Here is a 21,417-nt window from a genome sequence, read left to right on the forward strand (position 1 = left end):
GTCACATGCTTTCATTGAATAATTATATTGTAACTTTAACTAAATTACAAGACCAATCAAATTTGTTTAAAAAAAAGGAAAGAGCAAAAACAAGCAAGGGGGGAAGGAAGGAAAAAAGAAAAAGAAAGAAAAATGAAGGAAAAACTAATTTTTTTATTTTTTTATTTTTAGTGTTTATGATGGATGCGTTTGCAAGATTGGAAGAATATAGGAAAAGAAAGGAGAAACTGATGAAATTATTTCTATATATTTTCCTGCACAGAAAAGGCTCTATTTAAAAAAATAAATAAATGTCTTGTTTGTACAGATATATTGGCCATTAAAAAATATATATAATTATTACTTAATTAACTGCAACTACTGGTGCATGTGTCACACGCTTTTAATGAATAATAATGTATATTAATAATTATATTATAGATTTAATAAAATTAAATTACAAAATCAATCAATATTTAAAAAGTCTAATCATGCTTCGATTTGCACTTTAACACACTTAGTGCAACTACCAAAGACTAATAATTTATATCTTTTATTTTTTTTAATTTAAAATTGTGTCCCCGCGTGTGCTATTGTCGAAAACGTAGGGACACTCTGCAAAGCTAACTCAATTATTATATAAGGGAGACATTAGGCTTTTAACTAAAAACGTATGCAGCTTTCTGGCTACTTCTTTGTCATTGAAACGACAACAGTAACCACCTTTCCAAGGTTGGAAGCCAGGTGCTCCGCCTCATGTATCGCTAACCTTGTGAATAACCTATCAATTACGGCATCTCCAAAGTGACTGGCAAGCAACTGTTCTGAAATAGCTCTTACATAATTCGCAATCTTCTGCCCTCGTTCGTACTTGTTCAACACAAGACCATTGCTGTGGACGTCTTCTCCATCATCCCAATCAACTTCAAAAACTTGTAGCCTGTCAACTTCAAAGGATCCTTCATCTTGAACAATCTCACTTACTTCTTCCTTGTAGGGTGTGTAAAGAGGAATGTTGAATGAATCCAAATCAGCCTCTTTCACAAGTCCCTACAGTGAAAAACGATTAAAAATCCATTTTGGTGAAACATAGTGACATACGGAAAGAAAATAAGTATGTATTGGAAAGAAAATAACCTCTGCCACCAAGTCACAGAGTGTTTTTGCTAGCAATTCCCAACCATAAAAATCGGTCGAGGGATCTGGGTTGCTCCTACCGATGAAAGTGAGAATCATACGCCCGCGAGGTTTTATTTCTTCTGACCGCATGCTTAAAAACGATGAGAAGTCCTCCTTAAATTGCTTCGCATAAGCTTTAAATACATTGGGAGGACTTGATTTTGCCATGTACACATTCCACTTGTTGTTCTCAATTCCGTCTGGGACCTGACCAGTCATCCGGATATGATTAGCTAATTATTAGCCCAAATTAATACGAAAAGAAAGGGGAAAAAAGGAGTTTTCCAAATCCTTTATTCAGTGAAAGGTGCCAACCTTTGATAGCCAATGAACACTATAAGAAGAATGTATAAGATGTAGACTTCTGCTTGGGAAAAGTCTTCCATAGAAGGAACCTGGTACTCCTGATATTGAACAATGCCCTATGAGATCGCCCTTCTCTCTCTTAAGCTTCTCAAAGAAAGCAGGAACAGACCTGGAGACATATTTGGAAATCAGACTTGGGTGATTTCAAATGCGAATGTTGGCATGCACGTAGAGTAAAAAGAGAAATTCCATTGATAGCGACATTTATTTACCAATTGTTCTATCGAAAATTTGCGATCCCAATCTTTTCTCTTTTTTTTTTTTGAAAAGTGTGGATTTATTCTACCATTACCAATATATATGCCATACCAAGTCTTTTACCTATTTGGGTAAGACTTCGTTTGGCATGAAGGAATTGGCATGGGAAAAAGCTGTACAATTACTAAAGCTCAAGGCTGCTCAAGCAGAGATGGCAGCGAGCAGGATTCCAAAAAAACTTAATCCTGCGTCAGGACAAGTAAGAGAGAACATAAACAAGATTTAAACGTAACGACTTTGCGAAAAGGAGGTAGAGGTCTAAACAAAGCATGGCGGGAGAGGACCCAAAATGGCCATCCGCATGAGACGGGACAAATCAAGAAGAGGCAAAGGGAACGTCCGTTCGCCGAAGTCAGAGACCAATCCATCAAAAGAAGCGAGAAGCCAAGCGAAACACAAAACAGGGAAGAAGAAGAAGACCCCCAAATAGGAGGTCTAATTATGTACGGCCAGGGTTTTCTTGTATGATCCAACCATTTATTTTCTTCTTTTTTTAATAATAAAAGAAGGGACTGACCTGAAAATGGCGTTGAAGTCATTTCCAGGAAGATCATTTAGAAACATTTGAAACTCAGGTGATTTGAGCTGTAATTGTTGGCACATCTCTTGAACACTGCCAATGACTTCAGAGATTGTTAAGAAGGTGTTTGGCCCTGATGAACAACCCAAATCTGCCACTTTAATACAAGTTGGAAGAACGTTGCAGAACAAGTCTTTGATAGTATCTACAAGAATTCTCCTTGTCTTCAAAATCACTGTTTTCTGAAAGAATATAGCCAATAAAGGAAAAAAAAATGGAACACATTGAGTCTAAAGCTGGTATAAGAAAAATGCAGGCATTAGAAATAGATAATGTACTATATTTTTAAAGAAAGGAAGAGACTTGTATCATAGAATTATTGGCATAGCTGATTTCTCTATCTCCCTCATTCATGCAAAAACCATTTGCTACAGCAGTTGCTTCCCCAACTTCCATTATGCAATGCTCTCAATGGAATCTCCTTTCTCTTCTCTTATTTAAAGTACTGAAATCTGTTACTGGCACCCAGTAGTGACAGATGCCACAATTACTGTCTAAATATACATCAGAAATCAAGGACTTTCACAGTTTTGCTTCCAGTCAAACGTCAACCTAAATAGTTTTGTGCCTGTATCCGAACCTGAAAGCAAGAAAAAACGGAATCTCTTGGACCTTCTCTAGTCTCTGGAAGTGTTTGGACGATTCGTATTCAGAAAAAACGTTGTGATCATGACAGATATTGAAATACTCCATCATTTGTCAATGAAGTAGGGTCGACTGATGAACGATTAATCTACCCTACAACCACGTTTATCTTGAAGGAGAGAATTACGAGGACAAGATATCAACAGCTGTGAACTGGATGATGAAAATTTAGAGGTCCGATCACGCGTACCATGGACGGTGATCATTTCAATCAATTTTTACTTCTGTTGTGGTACAAACTCCCCTTGTTTTAGGTGAAATAAATGGTCAATTTCATTAAGAAAAATATATTAGCAGAAGAAAATGGTAACAGGTTGAGGGTCTCGAGCCAAAACCGGCAAGTGACAACTTTCTATTTATGGCAAAATTTTACCCATGAGTTGATTTCCAACACCTGGCATTATCTCACATGTGGCCTGTTTCTTGGGATTGGAGAGGAACCGGATGAATCCTATCCTCATTTATTCACCACAGCAATGAAAGGGGCTATGGCAACATTTATGACTGAAGCTTGATCTTTCCATTCTTTTAACATCTCCCTTAATTCTTTAATGCAATTATCTATCTTCTCCCATATGGCAAAAATAAAAAAATTTGCAGCAGATAACTTCATATCTGATCCAAATAAGCTTCTTGATTGATGATAAAGAAAATAAACTCCACTCCAATGAATCGATTGAATCAAATCCAATCGAGTTTGGTTTAACTCGGTTAACAATTTTTTTTAATATTTTAATTTTTGATATTTGATGATAAGATTTGTCTTTCCAACCAATCGAGCAATTGAACTTAATTTTGAAATATTATTATATATTTTTATATACTAAGTATTCGATGTTGTTTATATATATTGAGATGGTTCAATTTTATAAATTACAAAATAATTTTAAAATTTGGATTCTTTTTTCTCAACCTATAAAATATTTGTATTAATCACTGAAAAATTATACATTGAGTTTAGCCTTTCCATATTGATTACACAAATAGTTACAATCATAGAACAAATACTACACTGAGTATTCTATAAATAACTGAGAACGCCAAGCAAGTCACAAATATCTTGAATGAAAAGAAATCTCAGAAGGGACATAAACAAGGACAACAGAAGAGCAGAACAGGGTAAAAAAACCATAAAATAGAGTTGATCAAGACCCAAAAAATTCGTGAAATAAAAATGAAATAAAATTGATGCTCTCCATTAGGCCAACTGAAGAAATCAGCACTCAGACAAGACAAGGGAAGATCATCATCCCTCATTTGTAGGTCCTTTCATGCCTTTTTCATCTTTGAACTGTATTGAAAAATTCAAATTAATCTTAATTCCTTTATTACTTTCAATTAAATTCTTGTATTTTTATAATTAATAGTTAATTAATTGTTACTAATCAAAATGTTACTTATTATTTTATATCAAGTGACGATAATATAGTATACTGATATGTCATAATGGATAATGATGTAGCATACTAATGTGATATAATAACATTTTCACCTTTCATATCAAACTCACATGAGTATAAAATAACAAGTAAAATTTTAAATAATATTAATTAGTCAAACGTTAGTCATAGAAGCTTATTTGATTCAAAATAAAAATACAAAAACTTGATTAAATGTAACAAAAGAATAAAAACTTATTGAAATTTTTTTAAATAGTTCAAGCGTTTTTTCAAATATTATCCCTAGATTCATTATACTGCACAATAGGTCCATTATTTTTACACATACCACATGATAAGTCAATTTACTTTACATGTAAGTGCTATAATGTGATAAATGCCATTTTTATTATTCTTAATTAATTTTAGCTTGAATTTCATTTTAAATTTTAATAATAATGTTGCCAAAAAAAAACAATTTGCACTATTTTCCTTGTTCTAAAAATAAGTACAAAATTCAACACTAATTACCTCTATATTGCTGGAAAACTTTTCACATAAATAAATCATGTACTCTATAAAAACAAAGAGTTTCTCTATATAAAAATATAAGAGAGAAAATAAAGATATGTGAAAAGTTTTCTAAAAGTACAAAGGTAATTTGTACTGATTTTTAGCACATGTGAGTTATGATTTTAGATTGTTGTTTGTACATGATTTTGTGCTGATTTTTTGCACACAAGAGTTGTAATTGTAGTGCTACTTTTCTTCGCCTCAGATGAGTAATATGCTTCTACAAATACATTGTACGCAGAGGTTGAGGGGAGGGGCTGCTAGTGGTTGCGCCCGCCACCCCCCACCCCACTTCCCTCCCAAAAAAAAAAATTAATTTTTACAATTTATCTGTAATTTTAAAAAATTTTATAATTTCACCCCTCAAATAAATTTTAAATTTTTATAACTTACCTTTGCTTTTTAGAAATTTTATAATTTCATCCCTATAAAAAGTTTAAAGTTTTTCTAACATAGTTTTTTTTTAATTTTATAATTTTTGTTTAGTGAAATATCTCACAATAATTAGTCAACAACTAATTTTAATATGATTAAAATAAAATCAATAGCATTTTTCAAAAAATAAGTTATAAAATCAATTGCAATAGAATTATTTTCAAACCTCATTTCTCCAAAACCTCACAACCACTACTTGCTCTCTTTTCATTTTACCAAATGCTGTAAAAACCAAAAAAAAAAAATCATTTTTTTACACCATGTTGCTTGTCTGTATTTTTTGTATAGAAAACTTTTAGTCAGTAATTCAATTTTCGTATAATGATAATTGGTAATATTGATTTATTTACTTATTTTATTTTTAATATTTTTCAACTTTAAATTTTTTTATTTAATTAATAATTTCTACTTGATAATTTTGATTTAGGATTTACTGTCTTAGTCATTTTTTGTTGAAACCAATTTGATTAGACACTTAAGGTTAGTTATTACTTATTTATTTAGGAATTATTTGATTGTTTTTCTACAAATTACTTGTGCCTTTTTCTTTGCTTAGATTCTTGTGAACAATTAAGTTTTTTATTGGAGAATTGCTTCCTCATTGAATTGTTCATTAATGTTGTATTTAATTTTTGTGATTAATTTTAGAAAATTGCTTCTTCATTGAATTGTTTATTAATAATTTTTAATATTTTTAAAGGAATTGCTTCCCATTGAGATTTTTGTTATTGTATTTGTTAATTTTTGTTTGTTGTTAAGTGTATCTAAAAATTGAAATTATTGTCATTATTAAATTATTTATGATGATACTAGTTAATTCTTTTAAGTAAATTATTAAGATTGATTCATTTGAATAATTTTTAAGATTTATTTGTATAATTTTCATATGAAATTTTTTTATCTAAATTTTTTTATATTATTTTCAAATATTGAATTCTATAAGAATATTTAATTTATAAATATTGTTTTCGATTTTTCGCTCCTCTAAACATAAAATCCTGGCTTCACCACTAATTGTACATAGCCAAGATTTTTCACATTCTTATTTCCTCTTTATCAAGATTGTGAAAGAGTGTTTAGACTTTTCAAAAACCAAATCAAGTAGGGTGTAACTTTATTATTGATATAGTGTTAATTTCAAATAATTTTCAATGAAAAAGCTTTCGACCTTAAAACAGAAAATATTAGATGAATCATTTTTCTAGGACAACTATGCTGCCATGGATGAGTTCAATAAAAAATCATGTCACGTGAAATTTGATTAAGTAAAAGAGAGAAAAAAGTTAAAGCCATAATGGGTTAAACATCATCTCGAATTTTTTTTTTCAATTTGAGATTCAAAAAATTGGAAACAGAATTAATAGGCATCTCTCATTATTCTAAATTTATTTTTCATTTTTCTAAAAATTTTTGACATTAATGTACATGAAAAAACACCAAAATTTTATGAAAAAATATTTAAATTTAATATAATATACACTAAGTTAATGTTTATTTTAAATTCTACGAAAGTCAAATAGAAAGATAATGAGATCGAAATGATATAAATATAATCATGATCTCTCACTTGAAAATGTAGTAAGATTTAACCACTAATAAGTTGTTTTATATTTGTTATTCAATATTATATTTAAGTAAACAAGTAATAAAACTCATAAATAAATAAAATGTCAAAGGCAATTAATAGGCATAAATGTGAATGTCTGAAACAAACATTCACTTCAACCTTTAAAAAGAAATAGTACTAACATAGAGGATTGAATCTCTATTAATTAATTGCAAAACGTAATTTTTGTATAGGAGTACCAACAACAATGATTAGGATATTCGTTAATTTTAATATGTTTATATTTGAATCCAGCTATAAAATTTAATATTAGTATTTTATTTGAATTTAATTAATAATATTTTATTAAAATCTAGTTAAGATCCGAATTCGTTTATTTTATTAAAAGTAATATGAGCATTTGTTGTAAAACCTGACTCAACTAATCCGAATTAAATCGAACAATGGTATTTTTTTGGGCTGTCGAGGCTTAATAAACTTATTTTTCACAAAATAATAATATTTTGAATTAAAAAATAAAAAATAAAATTTAATAACTTTTATCTATTTTATTAGTCAAAATTAAATAATTAAATTCAAAAATATGTATATATAGACAATTTATTAATTAAAACAAATAAGTCATCAATTATAAGTAATGCATACACCAAAGTCTAAAAATCAATGGATGGATGTATTATTTTTTGAATTTAATATGAGGAAGGCATGGAAAAACGTTGTACGTGTAACACGTGGCAAGATCATGTGGGAGGCATGGCTAAAATGGAGGAGAACAGCCGCATATCTTACAAGAACCAACGTAAAAATGTTCAGGTTCGGAGATTCAATTAGAAATCTAACTAGATCCTTACCTCCAATAATTACGCATTTAAAAAACGAAAAAGGCCAAAACCCTGTCCGCTGTCCACACATTTTCCACGTCAAAACTACAAAACTAGAAGCAAGAGAGAGAAAATGATTTTTTCTTCACTTCCCATTGATTTTCTGCCTTCCCCAACGGGTCTCGAAAAGATGCCCTCAATTTCAACTCTTTTCCATCCTCCACGTGGTTCTTCTCCTACGCTTTATAAGTCTTCGAACCCAGATTTTTTCTCTCAGTTCCGCATACGGAAACCCAGCTTTCTCGGAGGATTTTTGGCCGAGAAAACCGGGGTGTGGGACCTTTCGAGAACCATGATTAAAACTTCAGCGGCCAGGGACTCTAGGAATGGAGATGATGGCCTTCAAATGCTTAAGCAAGGAGCTTCCATCGAGGGGTCAGCGCGGCTTCGAGGGCTGGAGACAACCTTGAATCGTATGGTGAGTGTATTTGTATACGGGATACTGGGATACGTATTTGAGTGAAGTAAACGTATGTATTTTTTTTTCTATGTTTGCTGAAATGGGGTTTTGGTTTGTTGGGGGTGCTAGAGCAAGTGGTTGGTGGCGGCGACGTTAGGTGTGGTGCTTCTGTGGAGGCATGACGCGGAGGCAACATCGAGTTGTGAACGCGCTGCTGTCAGTTGGGCTGAAAAGGGTGCAGAATCAGGAGCGGCCTGTTGCTGGGCTTAAGTCTGACCCTGGGATGCCATCTTCTCATGCCCAATCCATCTTCTTCACTGTCGTTTTTACCATAGCTTGAAGTAAGCCCTTACATTCACTCCATGGAGAATCTTTTGATCTGTTCTACTCACTTTGCATTTTTCAATACGCAATTGAGTTTAAATTCTGGATTATTTGGTGTTTACAGTTTTGGAATGGCTGGGAGTTAATGAACTTTCAGTGAGCATCAGTGCTCTGGCTCTGGCATTTGGTTCATATTTTGTGAGTATACATCTCGAAAATTACCTTTAAACTTAGTTCTTGGTTTCTCATCGGTGGAATCTATGATTCTATCTCATTCACTGGTTTTTGTGTTGATTTGTGGTCTGCAGTCATGGCTTCGAGTGTCACAGCAGCTTCACACGATGAGTCAAATCCTTGTGGGTGCTATCATAGGGTCCATTTTCTCAGTTTTGTGGTACGTGTCATGGAAAGCTGTTGTTTCGGAAGCATTTCATTCCTCATTGTTGGTACGGGTAATTGTTCTTCTGAGTTCTGCGGGATTTTGCCTTGGCTTTCTTCTGTATGTGATTCAGTATTGGCTTAGGGAAGAAAGATGAACGATGTAAATAGATTTAGTTTTAGACAGATAAAGATTCCACAGATGATTACATGAACAAACAAGAATAATTGTCTCGTGTCTGCAGCTGAACGGAACTAATTATGTAAAAGTCCTTTGACTCCATCGTCTCAAGAGTTGCAGAAAATATTTGAGACAGATCCTCTGCGTTTTAGGCTTTAAAAAGGCAATTCAGTGCGCGTTGGTAACAGAACCAAATTAAGTCAAGTCATGGAAAAGAACACAATTACAGTATATTAACTTCTATAGACCAGAAGGAATCTGTTTGACACTTCAGTTACCACGTTCAAGTGTCACACATCATTATTTTCTCAGCAAAAAACCAGCTTGATGGGATACACAACAGCATCCCACGCTTATTAATCTCTCAAAATCTACCAGGACTTGAAATACTTTATCTACTTTTTCTAAAATATTTGACTTGAAATACTCTTATCTATTTTTTCTGAAACATTTGATGTGACAAAAGTACTTGATCTCATAGTGAATCCGACTGCTCCGCTCCTAGTTAAAAACTGAAAACTGTCACCACAAACTTTCTTGCTCAAGACTGGGAATAGGTCGGCAGAAAGCTGCTCTTAACCTTGTTGATCAACTCCTTGAATCTGCGAACCCCCCTCTCCTCTCTTCTGATTAGCTCCTGGCTGCTGCTGAATGCAGCTTTCAACAAGTAACAACATCAAGGGAAAGAGGCCAAAACCTATAATGGAAAAATGGAATTGAATCTTCACTTCATGCAAATCCTCTAGATCTAGAAGAGAAACCTAACTCCTGGACAGACATATCCACCCTTGAAGCTAGTAAATCCAACATGCCATATATTAATTTACCCTCTGGATAAGATCTTTCACCAGCAACAAATGCAGAAACCCGATCCTTAACCTTAATCCATGACCATCCTGGCTCCTTGTAACCCCCTTTGACCTCACCATTCTCCTAACATCTGCTGCTTCTCTCCACTTCCCTTTGGCAGCATATATGTTAGCCAGGGGCTATGAGTCCCTGCACAATTTGGATCCATTTCAAGAAGCTTTTCTGCAGTGCGTCTTCCACAGTCAACATCACCATGGACTCTACATGCTCTAAGAAGAACCATATCACGAACAGAAGTTATCAAATGAATGCTCGGACCTTCTCTAGTCTCTGAAATTGTTTGGAGGATTCGTATTCAACTTATGCCGAAAAAACGTGGTAACCATGCCAGATATTGTAATACTCCATCATTTGTCAATGAAGTAAGGTCGACTGATGAACGATTAATCTACCCTATTACCACATTTGTCAAATTCAATTGGGTTTGATTAACTCGTATACAGTTTTTTTTAATATTTTAATTTTCGATATTCCAACCAATCGAGTAATTGAACTTAATTTTGTAAAATTATTATATATTTTTATATATTAAGTATTAGATGTTATTTATATATATTGAGATGGTTCAATTTTATAAATTACAAAATAATTTTAAATTTTGAATTTTTTTCTCAACCTATAAAATGTTTGTATTAATCACTGAAAAATTATACATTTGAGTTTAGCTTTTCAGTATTGATTACACAAATGGTTACAATCACAGAACAAATACTACACTGAGTATTCTGTAAATAACTGAAAACGCCAAGCATGTCGCAAATATGTTGAGTGAAAAGAAACTTTAGAAGGGACACAAACAAGGACAACAGTAAAGCAGAACAGATACAAAAACCATAAAATAGAGCTGAACAAGACCCAAAAAATCCGTGAAATAAAATTGATGCTGTCCATCAGGCAAAATAAAGAAATCAGCACTCAGACAAGACAAGGGAAGATCATCATCTCCGAGAATTAATGAACCAACATTAGAAACAGACCACATCATCATAGGAAAAAAAAAAAAAGGAACAGCAGCAAAAGCTGGCAATAGCAGAGGAAACCAGGATGGTAATAGAGAATATCACAATAGTGAGGCAGCGATCGAACAAATCAAAGGTCATGTCTGGTTGCCACCAAACCGAGATCAGAGATTACCCACGAAACACGCAGAACAAGGGAACTCTATCTGATAGGTCAAAGGAAAAGCACAAGGAAATATGGAAGCAAATAAAGCGCAGCAAACTAGAAAGACTACCACAAGAAAAGGCCGAGCACGCAATTTACCACCAAATCCGAGAAAAAGGTTGTCAACACCATATTTTGTAAGTGCGCCAGCGAGAGAGTTACCTTCTCTTAAAACACGAAGAACGGAAACATTAGCCAGTGATAGGCATTTGTCCTATGGCTTTTGATTCACTTTCTCTACCCATGTAAGTGCAATCCTTGTATCAGATTCAATAGTCAAGGGGGATCCAACATAGGAGGAAGCCGAGAAAAGTCACAAGGCATAGAGAATGGCCATGAGTTCCTCATAATTAGAGTTTTGAATCCCAAGGGGATCAAAGAAAACTCTGGTCATAAAGCCATCCAAGTCGCGTAACACACCTCCACACCCTGCCAATTTGGTTTTTATGATAACAGATTGAACTAATTCAATTTTCAACCAATTCGGTTTTCTCTCAAAATTCAGTCGATTTGATCAATTTTTTTATAGAATTTCAATTTGCTCAGATTTTGATTTATACCCATCGAATCAACTGTTCGTACTGATTTAATAACAAAAATAATCAAACAAGTGATGTAAAATTATGAAAAAAAAAAATCAAAAGAGAAGGAAGATTTATTTTTATTATTCTTGGAAGATAATTCAGCATTTCCATTCAACCAAAGGATGGAGGCCACCTGCTACAATAAAGAGTAATTAATATGAAGTAGCTACTTCTTTTTCATTGAAACAACAATACTCGTCAACTTATAACCTGGATGCTCCGCCTCGTATTTGGCTAGCCCTCTGAATAACTTGTCAAGTATATCCTCTCCGAAATGCCTTGCAAGCATAGGTTCTGTAATGGCTCTAACAGAGTTTGCGGTCTTTTGCCCCCATTGGTACTTGTCCAACTCAAAATCTTCATTGGTTAAGACATCTCTAGGACCCCAGTTGATTTGAACAACTTCCAACTTGTCAAGATCAAAGGACCCCTCCTTTTGAATAATCTCACATAATTCACCTTTGTAGGGTGCATACAAAGGGATGTTGAATGAATCTGCATCAGCTTCTTTCACAATTCCCTACAAAATCATGTTGACAGATCATAATTTTTGCTTTATATGACTAGTCGTGGGGCTTATCAGAAAGCGAAAGTAAGGGAACTAACCTCCGCCACTAAGTCATAGAGGGATTTTGCTAGCTGCAGCTTCCAATCATCATCTTCTTTTGAGGGATATAGATTGCTCCTACCATTGAAGGTAAGCACCATGCGCCCTCCTGGAATCATCTCTTGGGACCGCAATTTTAGAAATGTTGAGAAGTCCTCCTTAAATTGCCTAGAGTAAGCTTTGAATACGTTGGGAGGGCTTGATTCAGCCATGTATACATATCCCTTATTATTCCCAATACCATCAGGTACCTGATTAAAGCAGAATCCAGGATCACATACTCGTAAGGATTAGATCAGAGAAATATTAGTTGAGTCCCTACTTCCACCTTAATTAATCATTGGTACTTATTAATTATTTATTAAAGAAGTCATGAATCCGAAATTGAGTAAATTTGGAATTTTTTAGAGATATAAATAAAACAATTAACATAATATTGGAATAAATTTTATCCCATCCTTTCACAAAAGGCTTATTATACTGCACAATACATCCATTATTCCTATACATATGTGACCTGATAAGTCAATTATCTTTATACATGAGTGTGCATACCATGATAGATATCATTTTTATTACTGTTAATTAATTATAGTTTGAATTTCATCTTAAAATTTCATAATAACATTGTAGAAAAAACAATTTGCACCATTTTAAAGATCAGATGTTTTCAAAAATAGCTTTTTTTTATAATTTTAACTACTTTTAATCAAGTTGAAAAAAATTACCCTAAATAAAATTGCACGTCATGATGTTACACACCATGTACAGAAACGTGTTACATGTCATGGTTAAATTATTACACACCATGTACAAAAACGTGTGACACGTTATGGTTAGGTTGTTACACGCCATGTACAAAAACATGTTACACGCCATGGTTAGATTGTTACACGTCATGTTAAAATAAAATAATGTTGTTACACTACATGTACAAAAACATATTACACGCCATGGTTAAAAAAGATTGTTACATGTCATCTTAAAAAAAATATTATTATTACACACCATATTAAAAAAATATTATTGTTACACACCATATTCAAAAATATTTTACTACACTTTAATACCTTAACTGTTGTTATTATTTACAAACCAAAATTTCAAATCCTCTCAACTCTTTTTAATTTTTTTTTGATAATTTGGGACCAATTGAAGTGTTTCTAATATATTTTTATAAATCAAAACACAAATTTTGTTATCTAAAATACCTATTTTGACTAAAAATAAAAAAAAATTCATTAAAAACCTAGGTTTATAAATTTTAAATTTTTGAGTTTATTAGTGTCTAGATCCATAATTGATTTAATTAAAAGGTATTTCAAACATTGTAATCATTTCTACTGTTTAGTTTTATCCAAACTACCTAAAAATTAAAATTTTCAAATAACCATCTACTTAAACACATCAAAACCATCGTTTGGTGTCTTCAAAATGCTAGAAAGAGAAATCTGAAAGCGCGGGAGAAAAAAATTAGGAGCATAATAGACGAATGTCGAAGAGAGAAATCGATAAAATTAAAGAGAGAAGGATATTGAGAGAGAAATTAAAAGCACAAATGGAGAAAAATTGTGATGAATGATTTAATTTATTTAAAATAGTTTTAAGGGTATTGTTATCAAATCATAATTAAATATGACTAAAAATAATTAAATTTATTTTGATGGTTATTTTTAAAATACCTTTATCAAAAAAAGTTATTCTTCACAATTTTCTCTATTTTTTAATATGATGGAATTGTATAGCTTATGAATTTCCAACAGATAGGAATAGGATAGTTTAGTAAAACATGAAAAGAGATGCAAACCTTTGATAACCAGTGAACACTATACGAAGAATGTACAAGGTGCAGACTCCGATTCGGAAAGAGCCTTCCATAAAAGGAACCTGGTACCCCTGTTACAAAACAAGGCCCGAACTTGTCTCCCTTCTCTTTCTTGATCCTGTCAGTGAAACTAGCAACAGATCTGAAGACGCTATTGAAATCATTTTCTGGAAGATCGTTTAGAAACGCTTGAATCTCAGGTGATGATTTCAATTGCGCTTGTTGACACATCTCGTGGAAGGCGTCAACAACTATGGATATCGCCATGAAAGTATTGGGTCCTGAGGAGCAACCCAAGTCTGCCACCTTGATGCAATCAGTCGAAGACACGTTGCTGAACATGTCTTTGATGGTATCTTCCAGGATCGGCCTTGCCTTCGATAGTACCATTTCCTGGAAAGAGTTTAACGAATCATCAATAAACAAAAAGAATGCAACTTGGGAAAGCTTGAAGGTTGACAATTCTATGCAAATTAGGGAGGGGGGAAGAGAGTACTTGTGGTAAAGACCAAGAGCCATAGCTAGTTTCTTTATCTCCTGAGTTCATGCAAGGAACACTTGCAGCAGCCATTTTTCTATTATTATTATTTTTGCTTCTCCAAGCACTTCCTTCAATGACTCAATAGTAGATTATATTGTTAGCAGAAATTCTTCGATAAGACTGTTCATTAATTGCTTCTTGGGACCAGACAATTGGAAAACCTTGGGAAACAGTTGGAACAAATTAATCTCAGGATATTATGTACTTTTCTTCGTCTAATTACTTTTCTCACCGGACATGGTCAATACATTGAACACAGTCGCTTCCTTTATGTCAGGATTGTGAAAGATTGTTTAGCCTTTCCCAAAATCAAACCAAGTATACTATAACTTTATTATTAATATAGTGTTAACTTTCAAATAATTAGCCAACCCTTAAATATCTACTATCATTAAAGGAATAATCGAGGGAGTATATGAATATTATCCAAGATTATTTTTTAATTATGTTTACACAAATAAGGTTTTGAAGTCAACGCTCAAGGCTTTCCTTTCACTAGTACTGAAGTAAACAGTAGACAAAGACTCCAGACTTTTGGATCATACGCCGCCGCCTATGCAGAAGTCAAATGAGTAGTTGGATACCTTACTAAGGTATGAAGAATGGTGGCGGCGGGCGGCCCAAAATTCTATACCAGTAAAAGTTTCCAAGTCAGTCATGACATAAAAGCCAATGTCTCAAATAAACATCCACTTCAACCTCAGAAAAGAAAAAGCATTAAAACAGAAGAATGAATTTAATTATAAACTTTAATACTTATTCATGACAGCAATGAAAGGGGCAAATGGCAATGGCAACATTGATTTCATTTTTTTGAAAAGTGGATTTTATTAGTCATACATCGGTATGCCATTGTTAATTTCGAGCTGAAGTTGCCAAATACTCCCATTAACATCAACGCTGGCTTGACAAGAGTAGTTGTACATTTGAAGGGCACATCTGCTCACATGGATTAGCAGAAGACCCACAGCATTCATCCGCCAAGAACTCAAAGTTGCCTTAAAACAAAAAAACCGACTGCCTGAAACAGAAAGCAATCAGCCTAAGACTTCTCCTAAGGCTAATTGTTTAAAACAAACAAGAACCAATGATAACAGCATCGAGACAAGGGTGTTCCAAACAAAAACAGGGAACTCTAATATCTTTAAATCCTTTGGTGTTGAACCTACTTTCCAAACATTGTTGATATAGGACTTCCATTGAAAACCATGTCAGCTCATGTTATTAACCTTAGGACTATGTGTGACTAATTTTGTTTTAGGACAGTTAGCTTAATGTCAAATTATGATAACCATGCACGTAGTGAATAACTTATGTGATGATTAGCATGTAACTTGCACCTGACTATTGTTCAAAGTTTGCTTGTTAAATCTTTACTATGTATATTTTTTAAGTCAATGCACATCAGATCAACAAACTATTGCTTAGAACAAATATTTCCTCTTATTCTGTTCTTCATGCTTAGCTACTTATTCTCAACTATGCTGTGTTAACAAACACTTGTGACTAAAGTTTATCTTTCCATTCTTTAACATCTCCCTTCTTTAATGCAACTTTCTATCTTCTCCCATATGGGGAAAAAATGCTGCAGATAATTTGATATTTGGTCCGAATAAGCTTCTTGATTGATGACCAACAATTCAATCGGTTGACATGTCACACTTTAATTGAGTGAGAGTTGTCTTGGAAGAGTCTTTTTTGATAGGCATGACATTTTGGTCATCTTTCCCTTTCTTAGGTTTCTCCACCGTTTCTATTTTTGCTCTATACATTCTAATTTTTTACTTCTCTCCTGGGTTTCTCCGCCTTCTTTCTTCTTTTACTTTCTCCATTTTTTGCATCTTCTTGTCCAAGTTTTACAGCTCTTTTCATTTTTTAGTTTTTTCTTTGGCTTTCTTTGTTTGTTTAGGGTGTTTTTTTCTTTGTTTTGTTCAACCAATGTTCTTGGTTTCTTTCTTTTTTTAATTTGTAAATTGTATTTTTTTTGTTTTTTGCAATTTAGTTTTATTGTTGTATAAATCTTTCTTTGTTTTGTGATTTTCAGTTTGTTTTGATTCGTGATTTTTGTGCTGTTTTGATTTGATTGTGTTAATTTGCTTTAACATTTTGATTCTTCAAATTGTATTTTGCTTTCGATTAATTTTTCCCTTTCATATACTCATGGTTTGATTTTTTTTCTTACAAGTTCTATTGTTCAACCTCTGTTTCATTGTTATTTTCCAGGTTTAATTTTCTTTTTATCTATTCTTACATAGTTTTTGTTTATATAAGCTATTATTTTCAAGTTTTTTTATTTACTTTTACTCTGAGGTATTTTAAGGGTTTTTGTATTTTTGGGAGGCCATGTCATTTCCGTCTTTTCCTAATGCCATGGATCCAGAATTTTTGCTCTTCATTATTTATTAAAGAAATCATAAATTTACCTTTTAAAAAAAAGTCATAAATCTAAAATTAGGTAAATTTGGAATTGTTTTAGATATATAAATAAAAAAATTACCATGATATCAGAAAAAATTTTATCCGTTGAGCCAAAAATAAATGAATAAATAAATTTCATCCCTCATTTGTAGGTCCTTTCATGCCTTTTTCATCCCTGAACTATATTGGAAAATTCAAATCAATCCTAATTCTTTTATTACTTTCAATTAAATTTTTATATTTTTATAACTAATTGTTGCTAATTAAAATGTCACTTTTTTTTCTATATTAAGTGATGATGATATAATATGATGATATGTCATAATGGATGATAGCGTGGTATGCTAATGTGGTATAATGACATTTTCACCTTCAACGTCAACATCACATGGGTATAAAATAATTAATAATATTTTAACTAATGTTAATTAATTAAATGTTAGTCATAAAAGTCTATTTGATTCAAAATAAAAATACAAAGACTTGATTAAATACAACCAAAAAATAAAAATTTATTTGAATTTTTTTAAAATACTTCAAGAGTTTTTTCAAATATTATCCCTAGATTCGTTATACTGCACATGATAAGTCAATTTACTTTATATGTAAGTGCTATAATGTGATAAATGACATCTTTATTATTGTTAATTAATTTTAACTTGAATTTCATTTTAAATTTTAATAATAATGTTGCAAAAAAAAATGCACTATTGTGCTTGTGCTAAAAATCAGCACAAAATCCAACACTAATTACATCTGCATCATTGGAAAACTTTCCACATAAACAAATCATGTACTCTATAAAGCTGTAAGTTTCTCTACACCAAAAGATTAGACAAAAAATAAAGATATGTGAAAAGTTTTTCAACTGTACAAAGGTAATTTGTATTGATTTTTAGCACATGTGAACTATGATTTTAAATTGTTGTTTGTACTTGATCTTGTGTTGATTTTTAGCACATGTGAGCTATGATATTGGGCTGTTGTTTGTACATGATTTTGTGCTGATTTAATTGTAGTGCTGCTTTTCTTCGCTTTAAATGAGTGATATGCTTCTACAAATACATAGTACATAGAGGCGAAGGGGAGGGGGCCCTAGTGGTTGCCCCCACTCCTCCAACAATTTTTAAATTTTTATAATTTATCTATAATTTTAAAAAAGTTTATAGTTTCGCCTCTCCAATAATTTTTAAATTTTTATAATTTCCCTTTGCTTTTTTGAAATTTTATAATTTCGTCCTTATAAAAAGTTTAAAATTTTTCTAACATAGTTTTTTTTAAAAAAATTTTTTTATAATTTTACCCCTACAATTAATTTTTTTAGTAAAATATCCCACAATAATTAGTCAACAACTAATTTTCATAGGATTAAAACAAAATCAATTGCATTTTTCACAAAAAAAATTATAAAATCAATTGCAATAGAATTATTTTCAAACCTCACTTCTCCAAAACCTCACAACTATTACGTGCTCTCTTTTTCATTCTACCAAATATTGTAAAAACAAAAAAAATCTTTTTTTTTCACTGTTTTGCTTGTCTGCATTCTCTATGTAGAAAACTTTTAGTCAGTAATTCAATTTTCATATCATGATAATTAATAAGTTTGATTTATTTATCTATTTTATTTTTAACTTTTTAATTTTAAATTTTATTATTTAATTAATAATTTCTACTTGATAATTTTGATTTAAGATTAACTGTCTTAGTCATTTTTTGTTGAAAGCAATTTGATTAGGCACCAAAAATTAGTTATTACTTATTTATTTAAGAATTACTTAATTGTATTCCTACAAATTAGTTGTGCTGTTTTCTTTGCTTATATTCTTGTGAACAATTAACTTTTTGATTTGAGGATTGCTTTCACGTTGAATTGTTAATTAATATTGTATTTAATTTTTATGATTAATTTTAGATAATTGCTTCTTTATTGAATTATTTATTAATAATCCTGAATATTTTTTAAGGGATTACTTCTCATTGAGACTTTTGTTATTATATTGGTTAATTTTTGTTTGTTGTTAAGTTTATCTAGAAATTGAGATTATTGTTATTATTAAATTATTTATGATTATATATACTAGTTAATTCTTTTAAGTAAATTATTAAAATTGATTCATTTGAATAATTTTTAGGATTTATTTGTATAATTTGAACTTTTTTATCTATGTTGTTTTATATTATTGTCAAACATTGAATTTTTATATAATTGTTTAATTTATAAATATTGTTTTCGATTTTTCACCCCCCCAACATAAAATCTTGACTTCACCTCTTATTATTCATAATCAGAATTTGTGACATTCTTATTTTCTCTGTGTCAAGATTCTGAAAGATTGTTTAGACTTTTCAAAAACCAAATCAAGTAGAGTGTAACGTTATTATTGATATAGTGTTAATTTCAAATAATTTTCAAAAAAAAAAAGCTTAATCATTTTTCTCAGGTCAACTATGTATGCCATGGATGAATTCAATAAAAAATCATGTCACGTGAAATTTGCTTAAGTCAAAGAGAGAAATCAGTTAAAGCCACAATCGATTAAACATCATCTCAATTTTTTTTCTCAATTTGAGATTCGAAAAATTGGAAACAGAATTAATAGACATCTCTCATTATTCTAAATTTATTTTTCATTTTTTCAAAAAATTTTGACATTAATATACAAAAAACACCAAATTTTATGAAAAAAATATTTAAATTTAATATAATGTACAGTAAGTTAATGTTTATTTTAAGTTCTATGAAAGCCAAATGCAAAGAAAAAGAGATCGAATTGATATAAATATAACAATTATCTCTCACTTGAAAATATATAAAGATTTAAGCACTAATAAATTGTTTTATATTTGTTTTTTGATATTATATTTAAGTAAACAAATACTAAAACTCATAAATAAATAAAATGTCAAAGGCAATTAAAAACAACACGAGAAGTAAAAATCCAGAGAGCATATATTTTATTATCCGATATTATTTTTAATTATGTTTACACAAAGAATAGACAAGGACTCGAGAATTTTGAAGGTAAGCCTAAAATTTTAGGCTAAGTACAGTATATATTAGAAAGTCAGGGCATAAATGTCAATGTCTGAGTCAAACATCCACTTCAACCTTTGAAAAGAAATAGTACTAACATAGAGGATTGAATCTCTCTTAGTTGATTACAAAACGTGATTTTTGCGAAGGAGTATCAAGGACAATGGTTAAGATATTCGTTAATTTTAATATGTTTATACTTGAACTCGGTTATAAAATTTAATATTCTTATTTTATTTAAATTTAATTAATAATATTTTATTAAATTTTAGTTGAGATCCGAATTCATCTATTTTGTTAAAAGTAATATGAGCATTTGTTATAAAACCTAACCCAACTAATCCAAATTAAACTAACAATGGCATTTTTTTGGGCTGTCGAGGCTTAATAAACTCATTTTTCAAAAAATAATAATAATTTGAATTAAAAAATGAAAAATAAAATTTAATAATTTTTGTGTATTTTATTAGTCAAAATTAAATTATTAGATTCCAAAATATATATAGACAATTTATTAATTAAAATAAATAATTCATCAATTATAAGAAATACATACGTTAAAAATAATATAAAAAATAAACTAAATATTACAAAATTATTTATTTTTTATTATTTATAATCGAGTTCAAATAATGGATATCTTAAAATTATTATCTATACCTAAACTCATTAATAGGGTACGTTAATCCTATTTAAAAGAGTCCGATAGAGTAAGATACCTATTAACATACTACCCATTGTCATCCATACTTGTACAATCAAATTTTTGGCCATGCAGCTTCATGCTTCCAAGCCTCTTAAGAATAAATCATATATATGGGATTAATTAGAATAATTAAATTTCCACTTCCGAAATTACAAGCTTATTGCAATAATGTTTTGAGCCATAGCTCTTTCAGGCAGAATCAAGACATTGAAACAACAAGCTACCTGCCTTCTTTGTCATTGAAACAACAATGTAAAACAACTAATCATACGGTTCCTACTGATAGTATTTGCAATGTTTTTGCTCGCTCTGGAACTTGTTGGGCACAAAATCCTTGTTACTAATCACCCTGGGATGGGTCCCATTCGGCAAGCAAAAAACCAGCCCGCATGGCCCCGTTGCTATGGATTGGAAGTTGGGACGTGGCTGTACTGATCTCTTCCATCCGAGATTTCAAGCCTCGGGAGTTTAATTACTAGCCAATGACTATCCGAAAGCTAGCCATGGTGTCTCCCAATGGTTAATTACGCAATTTTTCAG

The 21,417-nt window shown here is 31.3% G+C and overlaps 2 protein-coding genes and 1 pseudogene across 3 annotated transcripts; 1 reads left to right on the forward strand and 2 right to left on the reverse strand.

Annotated features, from left to right (window-relative positions):
• Positions 1-470: 470 nt before the first annotated feature.
• On the reverse strand, positions 471-2,758 carry LOC110410053 (putative methyltransferase TCM_000331). Its single transcript, XM_021419627.2, has 5 exons — positions 2,666-2,758; positions 2,300-2,544; positions 1,474-1,633; positions 1,117-1,365; positions 471-1,029 (listed from the first exon to the last, which is right to left on the reverse strand). The coding sequence occupies exons 1-5, from the start codon at positions 2,756-2,758 to the stop codon at positions 667-669; spliced, it is 1,110 nt and encodes a 369-aa protein (XP_021275302.1). The 3' UTR covers positions 471-666.
• Positions 2,759-7,886: 5,128 nt separating this feature from the next.
• LOC110429252 (lipid phosphate phosphatase epsilon 2, chloroplastic-like) lies at positions 7,887-9,303 on the forward strand (annotated as a pseudogene). Its single transcript, XR_016350729.1, has 4 exons — positions 7,887-8,260; positions 8,372-8,583; positions 8,691-8,764; positions 8,875-9,303. The product of XR_016350729.1 is annotated as a lipid phosphate phosphatase epsilon 2, chloroplastic-like (transcript).
• Positions 9,304-11,814: 2,511 nt separating this feature from the next.
• On the reverse strand, positions 11,815-14,762 carry LOC110429250 (putative methyltransferase TCM_000331). The gene is made up of 4 exons (XM_021445188.1): positions 14,672-14,762; positions 14,158-14,568; positions 12,350-12,601; positions 11,815-12,263 (listed from the first exon to the last, which is right to left on the reverse strand). The coding sequence occupies exons 1-4, from the start codon at positions 14,744-14,746 to the stop codon at positions 11,910-11,912; spliced, it is 1,092 nt and encodes a 363-aa protein (XP_021300863.1). The 5' UTR covers positions 14,747-14,762; the 3' UTR covers positions 11,815-11,909.
• Positions 14,763-21,417: the final 6,655 nt, after the last annotated feature.

Source organism: Theobroma umbraticum, unplaced genomic scaffold (assembly GCF_002168275.2).
Source record: "Theobroma umbraticum cultivar Fairchild unplaced genomic scaffold, ASM216827v3 scaffold_44.0, whole genome shotgun sequence".
Lineage (NCBI taxonomy): Eukaryota > Viridiplantae > Streptophyta > Magnoliopsida > Malvales > Malvaceae > Theobroma > Theobroma umbraticum.